This window comes from Sorex araneus, chromosome 1, assembly GCF_027595985.1.
Source record: "Sorex araneus isolate mSorAra2 chromosome 1, mSorAra2.pri, whole genome shotgun sequence".
NCBI lineage: Eukaryota > Metazoa > Chordata > Mammalia > Eulipotyphla > Soricidae > Sorex > Sorex araneus.
The window spans coordinates 419,579,507-419,597,944 of record NC_073302.1 but is presented as its reverse complement, the minus strand read 5'-3'; the positions used below and the strand labels follow the sequence as shown (position 1 = coordinate 419,597,944).

The following is an 18,438-nucleotide window of genomic DNA, read 5'->3' as shown; positions in this document are numbered from 1 at the left end:
GGATTCCACGGGATGTCAAAAGACCATGTGGCCGCCCACCTATGGGTCAGTCTTCTTTTTCAAAACCCTGAATGAATGGTTTGAGGCTTTTCGTGTTCCTGGAGTGAGCAGACACCATTGGGCTGCACTAGCACGTGGCAGGGACTAATGGGGACGTTACTGGTGCCCGCTTGAACAAATTGATGGACAATGAGATGACAAGTGATACAAGTGATTCCTAGGCCTTTGGGGAAGTAATGTGTGTGTATGTGTGTGTATGTGTGTGTGTGTGTGTGTGTGTTGTGGGTGCTATTTTAAAGAGGGATGTCAAATAATAATTACTCCAGGTGGTGGTCAGGGTAACACATGAGATGCTGTGAATAGAATCTGTGTTGCCATGTGTAAGGTGAGCACTGTACCTGCTGTACTATCTCTCTAGCCCCTCAAATAATTATTTCAACATTTTATTCCAAAGTAATTTCCTTCTATTCAGAATTTTTGTTATCTGTTATTTTGTAAATCTGCTATATAAAATTATATTTGAAATTAGAAGAAGAATGAAGTAACAATGGTATTTATAATGTATGAAAACTGGCTAAATCTGTAATGTTTTATAATCAGAGTATAAATATAATGGTAACATTATTTTTTCTCACAGAAGTATAGATTGTCACCTATAGGGTAGAATTTGGAGTAATTATTACAATATCATAAAACAATGATGTCCTTTTGATATAGTAAGCAAATAACATCAAGGGGTAATTTGGGAGCTGGAATCAAGTTCCTTAATGATGGGCTAGAGAGCTAGTATAGTGGGCAGGGAACCTGCCTTCCACTCTGATTATGGGGTTTGGTTCCCAGCACCACATATGGTCTCCCATACACCACCAGGGATATATCCCTGAGCTCAGAGTCAGGAGAAGTCCTGAGTGTAGCCCAGTGTGGCATAAAAGCAAAATAAAAAACAAGTAAAACCCAAGTTCTATGATGATAATGTATATTTTGATATGCAGACTATTACATTTTTGAGTGGCTATAATATAATTTGAAATTCTGTGCTTTAGCATGGAGGAACAGTTGTCACTTCTCATTAGATTCCTATATGCCAAGAGATTCCTCAGGTTATTGTAAATATTTCTGCATCTCTATATAATTAAGAGTTTGGACTTTCTACACTTCTACATAATAAAGAACCTTTAGAAGGTGTACAAAGAGTCACAACTCTATTTGACTGGTTTTGGCCAATGGCTATTATAACACTTCCCAGACAAATATATACATTTCACAACAAAACTAATGCTTCATTTTTTATTACTTTTAGTAGTGTAACTCCAACACTCCAAGTTGATTTTATAAAAATATTCATCAGAACATGGGTATTACCACTTAATTTGATTGATACTACTAAAATGATTTTGAATTTTCAAAAAGCCAGTACAAAAGGGGAAAGCTCAGTGAGTTGGAAAAATGTCAGGCAGATTACAAGCAAATACCTTTCCTAAAAATGATCTTGACCTGAATAATACCCAGGGACTTCTGATGTAGTTCCAGATCAACAGAACAAAATAGGAAACAATTTTTAGTGGTGCATGTGTTCCAAAATCTCTCTAGACTGGATTAGGGGGGAATGTTATGATTACAAATGTGTTTCATGTTTATTAGTGGGATCTAAAGAGGTCTGAAGTGTAATGGCTTTGTATGATTGGAAATATAAAATTGAGCAGACAAAATATGCTAATATAGTTTTTTAAGGGCACATTTATTAGTAAAAAATTTCTGATTGGCAGAGTCAATCAACACACAAGATATCTTATCCAAGAACCAGTCACAAACTTTACAGTGAGCTGAAAATTAATTCACAGAAATGGAATAAAAATCAAGACAAACAATAGCTAGAAGTCACTTTTTATAATTCATAATTCCATTTTGGAAAATCTTGCAATTTATCAGATAATAGTAATTTCGTCATCCACCCCCCAATATTTAATTATGACCACATGAAATAAGCTATGATTTGATTTAAGGGAGTCCAACTTCTGAATGGTCAAAGATGCTGGGGATTAGAGGGCAAGACTGACATTTTCTTTAGGAATGAGGAGTACTTTTATGTTTTTGTTTTTGATATTTCCAGATTTCCAATGCCTCAAATACCTCCAAGTCTCTAACTTTTCTTGTTTGTATAGATCAGCCTTTAAATTCCTACCAGTAAAGAGTTCAGTCCTAGGGTCGGAACAAAATTTCTGCTCTGAGATAAGAAGATCGATTATAAGTTTCAGATGAGTAGTTTACCATTTTGAAATGAGTCTTAACCCCAGTTTTCTAAGTAATTGAATCTGCACATCTCTGAAAATTTCACCTTGGTTGGTGTGGCTGCATATTATAAATTTCTCCTCTGTTCTACTTAGTGACACATTTTGAATATTGGTAACTTTTGATCTTAACTCAAGATTTGCTTCTCTCTTGAGCAGACATTCTTAAGAAAAAGGCACCAAAGTGTTGGAAATAATTTGTGTGGACTGTTGTTCCAACCACCTGCATCTGTTAAATTTGTTCAGCTTAACTCTTTGCAAAGGCAATGGTATATGGGGGCATCTGTTTTCTGATGAGAAGAGATCTTCAATTTCTGACTGGATGGTAGATGGCTGATCACTGGCAGGACGGCAGGTGTAGGGAGATTCAGGGACTCTACCTTTCGACTGACATTTACTTTTTTATCTGATCTTGATTATAGATTTATCTTATATAGGCTATGTGTGTGTTTGTTGGTGATGGCAAGCAGGTATGTGGTTTCTGTGAAAGAACTCAGGCAAAAGGAAATTTATTAAGAAAACAGAACATTTGCAAAGAAGGGGCAAGAGGGCCTTTACTCCAGAGCCAAATAACTTCTCTTGCTCCGTGTCTGGGTTAATAACCCTTGCGCTTATTGTGGGCTCTTCCCCATAGGAGCCTGGCCAATTGACTTAGTCCTGTGAATCAGCTTGGAATAATGTTTTGTGGTGCTCAGATACTTCCTGCATCCGACTGATAAGTACTTTTCCCCAGAGAGCTGCTACAGGTTAGCCAGCGGCTCTTGTCTCATGGAAACAAAAGTAAGTTGAGATGTGCTGAAGGGCCAGGCACAGGGGCTTATCTTCCCACCGTGGGCGACAGGACAGTTCTGTGGTGCACACCTTCTAGTAGGTCCCTGATGGTTTCTAATATTCTAACATGTGCCTGGAAATGAGGAATTTGCTGGTCAGTCTGTCATATAACTCACACCTCTGTCCCAATGTGGGGCTTTGTGTTAGTCAATTCTCTTATTTTCTGTGTCTAGTTGACTTTTAAAAAGAAATCCTAATGTGTGGATAGAAGTGTATGAGATAGGGTGAGGATCACCAGTTTTGAACACTAACTTTTAATTATTTTCTGAGCAATATATCATCTCAGCCGTTTCCAGAACCTGAACCTGTCTGAGAAATTCAGAGCACATATGGAGGAAGGCTGTCTTTCCCCACCCTCCTTCTCTCTCTCTCTTATTTAGTTGTAGAACACAAAATAAAACTTCACTAAATCTCTTGCCAGTGTGAGTCCTTCCTTATTCTGACTTTGGAGAAGTAAGGTAGCTTTAGTGTTTAAATTCTGAGATTTTCAAGTGGAAGAGAAGATAAATGCATGCGATCATCCAGCCAAAGGATTCCAGCCATAATTTTAAAATCATTACTGTTGTTGTTGTTATCTATTTCTAGTCACATCTGGCAGTATTCAGGGGCCGTTCCTTGCTCTGTACTCAGGAATCACTCCTGACAGTGCAAGGGGGATGACATGAGGCACTAGAGATTCAAGCAGGGTTGTCACATGTAAGGCAAGTAAACCTTAATCCCTTTACTATTTCTCTGCCCCCCCATCCATTTTAGACCTTAACCTTCATGCTAGTTTTGCTATGCTATGGTACAGTGATTATTATTGCAATTTAAAAAAGAAAACTTGGGGCCAGAGAATTGTTACAGTAGGTAGGGCACTTGCCTGGCACGCAGTCAACTGGGTTCCCTTCTCTGGCATCTCATATGGTCCCCTGAGTGCTGCCAAGTATCATCCATGAGTGCAGAGCCATGAGGAAGCCCTAAGCACCACTGGGCGTTGCCCCCAAACAAAACAGACAAAATTTTTAAAAGAAAAAGAAAACTGCTGTAAATGTTGTCTATAGAACTGACCTTACATGGGATTGGTTTGAAGGTGTCCTTGGGATAATAGTGGAGGGAAACAGGCTACTTGGTGGCATTCTAACCTGGCATTAGAATGATGTATCCACAAATAGCATGATTCATGGTACTGTAAATCCCCGGACCTTAATAAAATTGGTTTCAAGAAAATATTTTTTAAAAAATAACTAGCTATGTTGTCGAAAATTTGGGGCAAACTGGTTCAAATTAAACATAATTGTTTCTTAGCACTGACCATGCAAGTGGAAGCAAACATAAGCAAATGGGATTACATCAAACTAAGAAGCTTCTGCACTTCAAAAGAAACAGTGACCAAAATACAGAAAGAGCCCAAGAATGGGAAAGAATATTTACCCAATACCCATCTGTTAAGGGATTAATATCCAGGATATATAAGACACTAGTAGAATTGTATAAGAAAAAAACCTCCAATCCCATCAAAAAATGGGGAGAAGAAATGAACAGAAATTCCCTCAAAAAAGAAATAAAAATGGCCAAAAGGCACATGAAAAAATGCTCAACATTGCTAGTCATCAGGAAGATGCAAATCAAAACAACAATAAGATATTATCTCATACCACAGAGACTGGCACACATTCAAAAGAACAAAAGCAACCAGTGCTGGCATGGATGTGGGGAAAAGGGACGCTCTTTCACTGTTGGTGGGAATGCCAACTGATTCAGCCTTTTTGGAAAACAATATGGACAGTCTTTCAAAAACTAGATATTGAGCATCCATATGACCCCGCAATACCACTTCTGGGAATATATCCTGAGGATGCAAAAAAGCACAGTAGAAATGACATTTGTATCTATACATTCATCTCAGCACTGTTCACAATAGCCAAAATCTGGAAACAACCGGAGTGCCCTAAAACAGATGACTGATTAAAGAAACTTTGGTACATCCACACAATGAAATACTACACAACTGTTAGGAGTGATGAGGTCATGAAATTTGCTTATAAATGGATAGACATGGAGAGTATCATGCTAAGTAAAATGAGTCAGAAAGAGAGGGACAGACATAGAATGACTGCACTCATTTATGGAGTATAGAATAACATCACATGAGGCTGTCACCCAAGAACAGTAGAGACAAGGGCCAGAAGGATTGCCCCATACCTGGAAGCCTGCTTCATGAGCAGAGGGGATAAAGCAGATGGAAAAGAGAAGGGATCACTAAAGAAATGATGGCTGGAGGAACCAGTTGGGATGGGAGATGCATGCCGAAGGTAGATAACGGAACAAACATGATGGCCTCTCAGAGTCTGTGTTGCAAGCCATAATGCCCAAAAGGAGAGAGAGAGAGAGAGAGAGAGAGAGAGAGAGAGAGAGAGAGAGAGAGAGTATGGGGAATATTGTCTGCCATGGAGGCAGGGGAAGCGTGGGAAAGTGGGAGGTATACCCAGGATATCGGTGGTGGGAATTGTGCACTGGTGGAGGGATGGGTGTTTGATCATTGTGTGATTGTAACCCAAACATGAAAGCTTGTAACTATCTCATGGTGATTCAATAAATTAAAACAAAATAAATTTAAAAAAACATAATTATTTCTTTGTTATAAGAAAGTTTGGGAATTATTTCATATACTCATATTTCTTGATAATCTTGTAAATGCAGATGTATTCAGAAATCAAAGAGAGAGTACAGCAGGCTCAGAGCTTGCCTTGCATGCAAACCAGCAACATCCAGACCCTGGCACCGTTTATGGTTCCCCAGGTACAGCCAGGAGTGATCCCTGAGTGCAGGACTAGAAGTAAACTCTGGGTGTGGCCCCCAAAACAAAACAAAAACAAGAAGTATTCAGTATTTCTCAAACAGAAAACCTATTTTCATCAGGCTAGAACATTAGAACACAAAGTAGGAAATGTTAATCAAGACAGTTCAAAGTTCATATAAGCATAGCTTTGGTGAAAGATTAGGGGCTAATTCTTGGAAATGAGAGTTTATTTCAAAGAATAGTGAGAGATTCCCATGGTCTTTCTTAGCTTTATTGGCATTCTAGGCTCTAGTACTGCAGAGAATGGGAGGGTAGCTAGCTGTTTTGGAACATCAAAATACCAGTTCAACTGTGATACTGTCATTCTCTTTGTTCATTTTTTAATGTAACTTCCATTCTTAAGACTGAGACCCTGCGTTAGCTGGTCTTACTATCATTTGATACTGTGTTATCCCAAGCCATCTTTGAAAAGACTGGGTTCTTTGACAGCTAATGAATTCATTTTCCCTAAACACTTATCTCTAATTTAATCTGCCTGTTGCATAGGTTAGGGTTCACTTGACTAGAATTTATTCATAAACTGTGGAATGAACATTATTTTTTCTCCAGGAAGGACCTTCTATTGAAACAGCCCATTGAACTGGGCTAGACAGTTCAATGTACGAGGTGCAGTTAGACCCCACAGTACCAGAGATCGTCAGGTACTTGTGGGGCTTTGGGGTCAGTACGACCATACTTAGTGATACTTGGCATAACATATGGTGATGCGAATCAAACTGGGTCCTGTTACTACACAGCATGCACTTCCATCTCTGTGATATATCACCAGCCATAGCACCAATTACTATTCTAGAGAAGACTTGAGTCACTTTCCTGGAAAATCAATGCAGGAAAAATGGACAGTAAAAGATTCTGTGACTGCTCTTCATCAGAGAACAATTGGAAGATTTTAAGTAATCACATCACTTTCTAAGTATATAAACATTATGTGAAGGACAGTATGTGAGGGATGGATCTGAGTGGCTGAAAGCAGACACTGAGATGAAAACATGGCAATAGTCTGTAACAGTGAAGAGGAAAAACCCACCTTGTTCATTTGCCAGTACCTTCCTAATTGATAATCCTCTCCCACGTCATCAGAGCCTTCCTTAAATCTTACATAAATACATTGTTTACCATTCGTTGGCTATTTCCTCTCTGTTTTCAAGTATACCAAAGATGTACCCCTTATAAGTTGTCATTGGACCACTTTTATTGGTCTCTTTCTTATTGTTTTTATTGTAAGTTGTAACGCTTTGCTAGTACTCTTTTTCTCATTTATTTTATTTATTCATTTTATTATTTTAAAAATGACTTTCTTGCTCTAATATTTTAATGCAAGTATTTACAATATGGCAGAAAGGGCATCACTTTTCTTCTCATTATTTTTCTATTACTTTGAACAATCTGACTATTAAAAACCTCTATTACACTTTGATTCTTTTTTGATATCTGCTTATATATTTTCACTCCTTGGTCTTCTATGATACTAATATCTACTCAAATCTATTTGAATATTTACAAAGTCAGTTATTTATTCCATTTCTTCAAACTTTGCTTCAATATTGTTGTTTAAAAAACCCTTTAACTCTTTTTTTCCTTATTCTACTCACTTTTTCTTTTTTTTTTTTAAATTAATTAATTTTTTTAATTGAATCACCATGAGATAGAACATTACAAAGCTGTTCATGGGTTTCAATCATACAGTATTCCAAAACCCATCCTTCCACTAGTGTACATTTCCTAGCACCAATGTCCCCCTACTTACTCTATGTATTTTCCAGGTTTAAACTTTTATACGCTTTTTTGATGACTTATAGCTCTTTAACTCGAGCCCTAACATGTCCATCAAGCTTCAGATTTGTGCACTCAACTGCCTGGTAGATCTTTTCAGCTGGATGTTCTACAGCCAACATGTTGAGTTTAAAGTCAACATGTTTAAAACTGAACTCATTATCTTCTCCTGAACTTGTAACCTTTTCAAGTATTCTCTCAGTTGCTGGTTAAGCTCTCTAATGTGTCACCAGAGTTAGGAATAATCTTTGGTTATTCTTATTAGTTCCATAACACACACATGCATGCACACATGTACACACACATAAACACATATTTGTAATTAGAGCTTGCTTTTCCCCTACTACACTTGTATTCTTATTGTCTTTGTCATAATTTGGGTGAGCTATTATTACCTCTTGCCTAACTTCCAAAAAATATTATAATTTCTTAGGTATAAGAGGTATAAGTCTTATACCTCTTCAAATGTTTCCTCCTTATTAGTATCAATTCTCCTTTGGAATAAAAAATTCCATGATATAATCTCTCTCTTTCAAACCTTTCATTTGTTCTCCGTTATCTAAGGAGCTTTGTTTACCGTGATTTGGCTCTAGCCAACATTACTCATTTCCCTTTCATACTTGATATTCTATAGTACACAGAATTTCTTGTGATTCCCTGTGAATATCAGATTATTTCAAAACTTTGCTTCTTATTGTGCCCTGGGATCTAAATGACCATTATACCATAATTCTTATCTTGGTTCAGTATATTCTTATCCTTCAATGATCAACTCGAAGAGTTTTTAAGGAGAGGGTTAACATTTAACATATTATCTCATAATTGTTTTTTTTCATCTGTCTCTCCAACTATAATAACTTGGGGTCAGAGAATATATCTTTATTGCTCTGTGAAATATTACACATCTTAAGTCTCCCAGCTTGGGTAGTTAGCTCATAGGACTGGAGCACATGCTTTGCACACTAGGTCTATGTTCAAGCACCAAGCATCCCCGGAGCATGACACCAAGAGTAGGCTATGAATACCACCAGTATTGTTCCCCCATCTATTTGTGTCCAAACAAACAACAATTGCAACATAAAGAACTGATTCCATAAAATAATGCTGACTGATTAAGTAAAAATAAATAAATAAATAAACAAGGTCAAGATATTAGAGCAGAGTATAAGGGGAAAGACTTAGAAGACATTTAGGAGGTAAAGAAATATTGGTTTCTCACTGGCTGGGGTTGTTACAGGTCTGGAGAGTAATAAAGAGAGGGAAAGAATAACTCTAATGTATAAATTATAGTGTACTGGAAGGAATTCATAAATGCTAGAGAAGAAAATTTAAAGGGTATATTAATTTCCCTTTGGGTATATGATGGGTTTTAGATTCTTATCAAAGTCCTACAGAATGTTCTTCCATTTATGGTGGTTAGTACAATGCTTACATATACACGGCAGTTTAGTTGAATTAAATTTTTGTTATAATGTATTGGACTGGAGCGATAGCACAGCAAGTAGGGTGTTTGCCTTGCACACGGCCCACCCAGGTTAGATTCCTCCATCCTTCTATGAGAGCCCGGCAAGCTACTGAGAGTATCCTGCCCGCACAGCAGAGTCTGGCAAGCTACACGCGGCATATTTGATATGCCCAAAACAGTAACAACAAGTCTCACAATGGAGATGTTACTGGTTTCCGCTTGAGCAAATCAATGAACAATGGGGCGACAGTGCTACAGTGCAGTGCTATAATGTATTAAAAAATAACCATGTTGATAGGAAATTCTGTGACCTTCTCTACAAGTGAAATATTGGTGTGTGTGGGGGGGGAGGTTAGTCAGTTATTCTTTATCCTTTAGACTTTTTAGCTACATGAACTTAAGGGCTTTTAGCTTTCTTTCTTGATCCAAAATAACTTTCAAAGTTTCAAGGGAAAAGAGAAAAACTTTAGGCTTCTAGCATAAAACTCCAAGAAAATACAGGCTTTTTAAAAGTTAAGATTAAATAATTAAGAATATAAGATGAATTAAATAATAATAGAACATTATATCTGAAAAAAATACCCTTAAAAATCTTATCCTTCCCTGGTACCAGAATTAAAGGATTCCAGCAGGTATTACTCTTGGAAAGCATTGCCAAAAAAGTTTGTTGTTGTTTATTTATTATTGAATTGAATAAAAAACTGAATTACTTCTGCCACTCTGCCAGATACGTGAGATCGTAAAAGGTATGTACAATTGATTAGACTAATGAATAATTACATAACAATTGGCTGTGCATTTGTTCTTCTGCAGCCAGGTTCGAACTGATAATATTGTTGCATCATTTCCAGGTTTTAGCTTGTTCACAGGAAAATGTTTGCCACATAACTAAAGCTTCCATCCAAAACCACTTTTGTGTACTAGCTACCTGGATCCTGTTTGCTGTACTGTATAAACATGGGAAAACAAAATTCCATTTCTACCCATAAAGAGGAACACCTGCCTTTCTAATCAGCAGGAATATTTTAGTCAAAATTGATGCTCACCAGTTGGGAAATTGTTTATAGATTTGTGGTGGCAACATAGTGTCAGTGGCTTCACAGATGAAAGTGTTGCCCAGAGACCTTTGATCTCACCTTCTGCAACAAGACCCCACTAACGGTTTGTTATGTCTGCATTTGAATTCTCACCATAAACTGAAGAACACACATTAAGATCTTCAGTAGCAATTACACCAGTTCCTCTCGGTTATCTGTGAATTGACTGTGAGAATGGCTTAATTCAACACTAAGAAGACACAAAACTCTCAAACTCAACTTCTTATGGTTCTAATACAGATGATTATATTTCTTTTACATTGAATAACAAGCTTCATTGTGTGCTCATAAGATGAGCACAACAAGAGGAATGTTATTGATGAATTTATATCCTTAAATATGTTTTCATGGGATCAATAATCAATGTTGTCCTGACCGACTACATTCATTAGCAAAGTGTCTTTTGTGGGCAGCATGAAGGAATTCTTAATTGGTTTAGATAAGCCAACAGCGATTCAGGATATTGGGTTATGATATAGAAAGTTTTAAAATATGAACATCTACACTAAAAACTTCTTTAGGCCCAAGTGATACAAATTGTTTAAGAGTTAAGCAACAAGCATTCCTAAGTGATGCATAGGTTTAGAGACTTTGTGGTGAAGGGAGTAAGTTGAAAAGATGATCTTACAGATCTATGTAACTGAAAAGACAAAGCCCCCAGAAATTTATTTAATCTCAACATGAAAACTTAAAAATAAATAACACTGCTCCAGAATCAATCAACTTAGATGATCTGGGGGATACCTTTGTAGCTTACCAATAGAACCCATTATAAATAGAATTTTTAAAAACACTATTAAATGTGACATTTAATTAAACACTAGAGCACAGCGCATAGGGCGTTTGCCTTGCACACGGCTGACCCGGGTTCAATTCCTCCACTCCTCTCGGAGAGCCCAGCAAGCTACTGAGAGTGTCCCGCCCGCACAGCAGAGCCTGGCAAGCTCCCTGTGGTGTATTCGATATGCCAAAAACAGTAACAAGTCTCACAATGGAGACGTTACTGGTGCCCACTCGAGCAAATCGATGAACAATGGGACAACAGTGATTAAATTTCGCATGGCAGAGCCTGGCAAGCTACCTGTGGCATATTCGATATGCCAAAAACAGTAACAATAAAGGGCCTCATTCCCTGAATGCGACAGGAGCAAATGGAGATGTTACTGGAGCCTGCTCGAGCAAATTGATGAGCAACGGGATGGCAGTGATACAGTGCAGTGATTAAATGTGATATGTGCACAGAAAATACAAAATCAACTAAGTGAAATAATTTTGCCTGACATGGTTAAGTCATTATTATGAAAATTATGTATGTTTTCTATTAGTTATAATCATAATACAATATTTTAACTCTGATGGTTCACAATGTCTTTTTGTAGTGCCCAGTTTCACAACTCTTAATATTAACTGTCTGTTGCTATGGCAAAAACAATCATGTGGGCAGGGAAGCTTCTGTTTTTAATTGGAATCATGCTAAAAGTCATGGGAAGACTCTTTCTTTTTTAGACTTCTAAAGCACCAAAGTGTAACAATATGTCAACATGATTATATTGACCAGTGTAATGTTAATAATTTGGGAATATCCACAAAATTATGGACACAAGATTGAGTCTAATAATCAGGTGAGGATTGAAAAACAGAGTCAGAAAACAATCTTTAGTTGCTATCTCACCAATCAATCAACTAATGACTATATCCTGTCTTACTAACAGGAATTTTGAGTTTAAGGGGTTCCCGCACCCCCATCATAGAGCTAGGGTTTAAACTCTAACGTCCTCCATACCGAAGACAAGAACTTTACTACTGAATCACCTCCCCAGCCCAAAGTAAGCAGTAGTTAGGGGCTGTTCAAGAAAGAACAAATGAATTAATAATCTGGCACATGATCAAATAAGACCCTTAATCAGAGTTTCAAAAGAAATCTTTGATATCTAGAGCAAACAACAATACCTAAATAGCCTTAGATTCCAGTCTATAGCAGTATCTGGACAAGTGTAAACTTTTCAAAGCATGGACAGAATTCAGTTTTGCAAATCCTTGTCTCATAAAATTAATAAGGAAATGAAGAAAGAGAATTTCTACAGAAGAATTCTCTAAATGATTTTTTGTCTTCCTCCCTCTTGGTGCATTATTTTACCACAGCAATTACCAATGTGAGATCAACGTTAAGAGCAATAAAGGCAAAGAGAGCTACAGTGGGAACTATTTCTAGCAACATCAGAGCAAGGTACTTGAATATTTCTGTTACCAAATGTGAGTAACTAAGGAGTTAGTACTATTTTGAATATTTTTGAAGATGCTTGGAGGGATAACATGACTCCCAAAAGAATAATGTACAGTTAGAAGCCAGGGCACAGGGAAGAAATGATACTACAAAAAAATTACATTATTTGCATCAAAGGAAGCTACTATGTAGGCCTCAGTGGGGGAGGGTCATCAAGGACGTTCACAAAACACTCTAAGAATTAGTATGCTGGACACAGAGAGCACATGATGAATTTTGCCTATGTCAATCAACTAAGACTTATTGCCATCAGCATCTCTTCTCTAACCTGATCCATGGAAGAAAGAGAAGAGTTGAAGAACAAGGTGGGGCTATAGAATAAAACACAAAACAAAATTATTCCACTCTTTTAGCACCTTGGGATTTTTGAATTTGAAGAAGATCTGAATTGGGGAAAGGAAATAATTGTAGGGAACTGTAACACAGGACTGGCAAATTTTAGTACTGGGGTAATATTCATCTGTTTCAAAGTGGTGGGCTTCTTCAACTATCTGAAATTGGTTTTAAATCTGTTTCAAAGTGGTGGGCTTCTTCAACTATCTGAAATTGGTTTTAAAATTATGAGACTTATCAGGGTTTTATTTGAGTAGAAGGCAAAGGTTTGAAAGAACAGGTTAGAAGAAGATAAAATCCCTTTCCACTATCATCTTATAATCTAAGCCTATTTTATTAAAGTTTATATAAAATATAGACATGTCACTGTCACTGTCATCCCGTTGTTCATTGATTTGTTTGAGTGGGCACCAGTAACGTCTCTCGTTGAGAGACTTATTGTTACTGTTTTTGGCATATCCAATACACCATGGGTAGCTTGCCAGGCTCTGCCATACGGGTGTGATACTCTCGGTAGCTTTCCGAGACATGTAGAAAATAAAGTATTTTCACCGTGAAAGCAGAAATAATTCAAAATTCAAAATACAGATTCTCTTATAATGTATTCGATAAAACAATGATAGAATGTTTTAAAATCAATTAGCACAATTAAACACTTGATTTGCAAGTTGATTCCACTAAAGATGCTTTTCAATTTATTTGGGCACAATTTCTGATGGAATGGTTTGAGTCTACTAAATAAGACAAGGCTCACACATGTGGTGATTAGTGATACTAGTTAATAACTTCCGACAAGAATGCAATTTTTCACACCTTATACTGTATAATATAGATTTGAGATTGCTAACTCCTTTGACTGAGTGATGGTGAATATGTCATTCTTTTGAATTTCTTTTTGACATAGCTTCTTAAATGCAAACATAAGGCTGAAATTTAAAGATGCAATAAGAAAATTTAAAATATAAAAAGCTACGATAAGCAGAAAGCAGCATAAATACCTCATGGAAGTGACACCCACACTTCCCCTGCAAAAACTCTTTGTATCGTCCCATTGTTATACTGAACGTGTCAACCACTTCATAGCCATACTTTTTTGCAGCATCCAGAATAATGACATTTTCTTTCCATAAGTTCCGGACTTCACCCTGTATTCCAAAGTAGAAGAATACTAAATTTATTAATAGAGAATGTTTTATGACACATGCCAGGTGGAAATCATGTAAACGATATTGGTTCTGTTGTGAGAGAATTTAATATACATTTCTCAGATGCAGATAGGTTAAAATTTTTTAATTTTTTTACTGCATTCTTTTTTATATTAAATAGCCATAAATTACAAAGTTATAAATTTATTCATGACTAGGTTTCTTGTGCACAATGTTCTAAGACCAATCTCTTCACCACAGTCCACTTTCCGCCACTATTGTCCCCAATTTTCCTCCCACCCTCCCACTTTGCTGCAATGGCAGGCCCATTTTTCTTTCTTTTTTCCTTTTAGGCTCTGTATTTTTGCAACACCGTTGCAGATATAGTTTCATGCATATCACTTTACCTCCTTTCAGCACCCAGTCTTCCTCTAGAGTGACCATTTCCTTGTGGTCATTGTCACAGTGCCTTTTCTTGGACCTATCCCCCTCCCCACACAGAGGCAAGTTTTCCACCAAGGATCAGGTTTTAAGGTTTTTCATTCCATCTAGAATGAAATTCCATCCCTAGGGTCATCCGCATCCCAACTTTAAAAGCGTCTGAACTTGACAGCATTTCCCATGGAAGTTGCCTGTAACTTCTGTAGGGCATGAATTTCCTTTACTTTTTGATCTTTCACCTCTCTCTCTCTCTAGAGAATTTGAGGCTCTCCGAATTAGTAGCCTCCCTCAAGAAACTACTTTTTTTCTCTAAAAGCAACAACAAAAAGAAACATATCTAAATATAAATGTAAACAACATTATGTATCTATAAAACAATAACTATATATATGTATATAGCAATGCATGGCTTGGATTTTTTATTATAAGAAGTAGGTTTTTTGACCACTGCAAACCCGTAACACATCAAAAATCAAAAATTCTCAATTTGAAATCATGAATATTATCCCTACCTGTCAGTTTCCTACAATTTGAAAATTTGAATATTAACTAGCATCTAAGGTATGCTTAGTTCCATGCGGAGGGTCAGAATATAAAGATAAAGAGATTATGGTCCCTGCTCATAAGATACTGCATCAGAACAGCAGAAACAAGTAGGGAAAAATTAAGGTGAGAGTCCTTTATTAGAGATAAATATGCCAAGTTCAGGGTTAATAGAAAGAAGAGGAACACTGTCCAGGGCCAGAGGGGCAGCTGGAGAGAAGGTTTCCAAAGGCGTTGCTGAGAGAGTGAGGTTTGCCTGCTGGATGGGAAAGGGGAGGTACTGAAAGGGGAGCAGGCTTCAGGAAGCTGTTGAACCGAGATAAAGCTTAGCTACTGCTTCTAGGGATCAAATCCCCCCTCCCTTTCTAAGTCTATGGCACTGATAACTTTAAGTGGTGTGTTCTAGGGGAGGTTGAGAAGAGGGATTCTCTGACTCCAGGATGCATCATTGACATGACCAAGACTTTTTCTAACTAACCTACAGTCTGAGGTTCTTCCTACCTCTTCCATCCTTCCTCAATTCCCTTCACATCGAACACATTATAGTCAGATACACTTTGTTGTACATAGACGACACAAAATATGGAATGTAAGGTTGGGTGATAGGGTTGGGGACTGTGTTTTATTGCTCTTTCTGTCTGCCCCAACATCTTTCCTGTTATTCTTCCCAAGATTTCACTCTAATAAAACCGTTTACTTGGATAACTCTGTCATGATAGCTGTTTCCACAGGAGTGGAAACTGCGCTTCCTTTTTTTCCCCCCTCCTATGGAGCAAAAGCAATCAATGTTATTCACTAGGTTAAAAAAATTACTTGCATTAATTAATTCAACTGTAAGATAAAGATGTAAAAATAGTATGTCCAGTTTTCTGTCTTTCCCATTGTGCTTGCTTATCTACTGTTCTGTGATATTCAAAGATGGTAGCAAGCAGAAAATTTCATAGATAAAATATATGGAAGGAAAAAGACAGATGCAAGTTTTGTCCTTGGCTTCGTATCAAAATGATGCTTAATATTATTTCTGGCACAGTTACAAGTATTTTATCAACTTTAAGTTTCTACTAATGAAAAATAAATAAAACTTTATAATAAGTAGTTTCTAGAGAACACTTTCTTGAGAAAGACTGGTTCTCTGGGAATTCAACTCTGAGAACTCTTCACGCAGGAGAGTAGTAGTAGAACCTTCTTACGATCAACACCAACAGGAGAGTGACAGAGAAAGATTCAGATACAGGGATAAGTAGAATTTTTGTGTAGTTGCAATAGAGGCTTTCACTGATCCTATTCGGATTTCTAGTGATAGGAGGGCCCTTCTGAGTTGGTACATATTAATGAAAAGGGACTGAGTCATTACTCTGCAGAGGCATTATGAGTCTTTGCAGTGAAAAGCAACTTTTACTTGGATTCAGATGTGATGCATCATTAGACCATTTTCTTCTAGAAGCCTGGTAGAATGAATGTCTCCGTTCTGAGGGGTTGATCTGGGAGCAGCCAAATTAAACAAAGCATCATTCACCTATTCTTGCATAAGATTTTTTGGAGACTCTCCTGCATGCTGACTATTACATTTTACATTTGGGGCATAAGAGAGAGCAATGCAGACTTCCCCTCTCATACTTTTTGAAAACATTAGTCCAGCCTAAAAAGACATCAACCAAATAATGTTTTTGTTGAGTGACAAGACTGGGGACATAAGACACTATTTCAAGTGCTCCTGGCAGGGGAAGCCAATTGAATCTAGCATACCAATTAAGTCTTCTCAGAGAAAATATAATTTACACTAACAATTAGGTGAGGAGATGGCAGGATAGTGAGTTCCAAGGAATTGAATAGTGATTTCAAAGACCTGGAGGAAACAGAGCATAGAAAGCTTGAGAAGCTCACACATACTCAACTTGATGATTGAGCTCAGTGGTGGTGTGGGTTTGTGTATATTAGTGCCTGAAGATGTGTGTTTATGCACTGGTGGCATGGGCTAAGACTGCTTAATAAGGGATACAAAGAAGAGAGTGGACATCCAAATGGCCATCTGAACATATGATAAGAAGTTCAGGTTTAGAGATGTGACCCGAGTGGCTCCCCCGTGCCTGAACGCCCATGATCCCTGAGGCCAACTAACTACTTTTGGCACCAGCAGCTTCTTGAAGAAATGTGAACTAAGCTACGGCCCCATGCCACCCCGAGAGGGGAAAGGTTTTTCTCTCTCGGCTTTTCCTTTCCCCGGTGGCGACCGCCATTTTATAAGGCCCCTAAACAGAGGTACGAGCTTGCAATGATGCAATTTCTGGCAGAAATTTCTCTGGACTTAGTTACTAAAATACCAGAAGTTCAAAACCTCATATACTCTTCATTCTCAGCAATGGAAAACAAATTATCCAATACTGCCTTTTTGGCAGGTCTGATTTTTTGGGGAAAATTCCAAATAATAATAGTGAGTTTCCTGTTGAAATATTGAATGTAACCTAAGTAGAGAGAAAGTAAAGTGAAAATCATCAGCCACACAGGTGGGGGTTGGGGGTGGGATAGGAGGTATACTGGGGTTCTTGGTGGTGGAACATGTGCACTGGTGAAGGGATGGGTGTCCGATCATGGTATGACTGAGACTTAAGCCTGAAAGCTTTGTAACTTTCACATGGTGATTCAACAAAAATTTTTTTTAAAAAAGAAGTTCAGGTTTATTTCCCACCTCACATACTATTATTCTTTTCTCTTTATTTTTATTATTTTACTTTTTTTCTACTCCCCCTTTCTCTTCTCCTAATTAGAGATTTCTGAGCACCCTCAAAGTCCTGGTGGTAGGAAGAATATTTTACACACCTGTAGACACATTGTAAGTCTTGAAGAAGTTTTTTACTATACGCTAAGATGAATTGATCCTGAGTTAGTAACCTAAATAGATGTTAGGGACACTGGTACCCCAGTATCTGTAAGGAATTCCAATGAAAAAAAGCAAAATGGTGTTACGTGAGTCCTCAGGAAGGAATTTCATTCTTGATCCATAGCTTTTGGATAACATTAAAAGAGATAGAACTCATAATTGATTGCAATGATAAACTAATCCCTCTTCTAATCTCTACCCCTGTCAAGCCCTTAAACTAACCCAGATACTCAACACATCAATTTATTTTCAATCTTGTTAACTATTCCTGATTCAAAGGGTCTGAATTTGAAGCTTTTCTGTGTGTGACTTTCTATCATTTTCCGGCTTTTATAACAGATCTTATGGTAAGATAAGGAACATTTTGAGGAAGGAAAGGGAGCTATGTGATCTGTGCTGTGAATAGCCAGCCATACACACTCAATATAGACATGAAGTAACTCTCAGTTTACATATGAAATGGACAGTTTCCTGTATCTCCAACTACCGGACCTCCAGCAATAACTTCAATTGTACAA

At 37.4% G+C, this 18,438-nt stretch overlaps 1 protein-coding gene across 2 annotated transcripts in view; it reads right to left on the bottom strand.

Annotated features, from left to right (window-relative positions):
• The window catches only part of CPED1 (cadherin like and PC-esterase domain containing 1), a 320,153-nt gene that overhangs the window by 10,553 nt on the left and 291,162 nt on the right, over positions 1 to 18,438 (bottom strand). For both annotated transcript variants that reach the window (XM_055138503.1, XM_004602249.2), the window contains one exon: positions 13,912 to 14,058. In XM_055138503.1, coding sequence (XP_054994478.1) covers positions 13,912 to 14,058 — 147 coding nt within the window. The remainder of the gene's footprint in view (positions 1 to 13,911; positions 14,059 to 18,438) is intronic.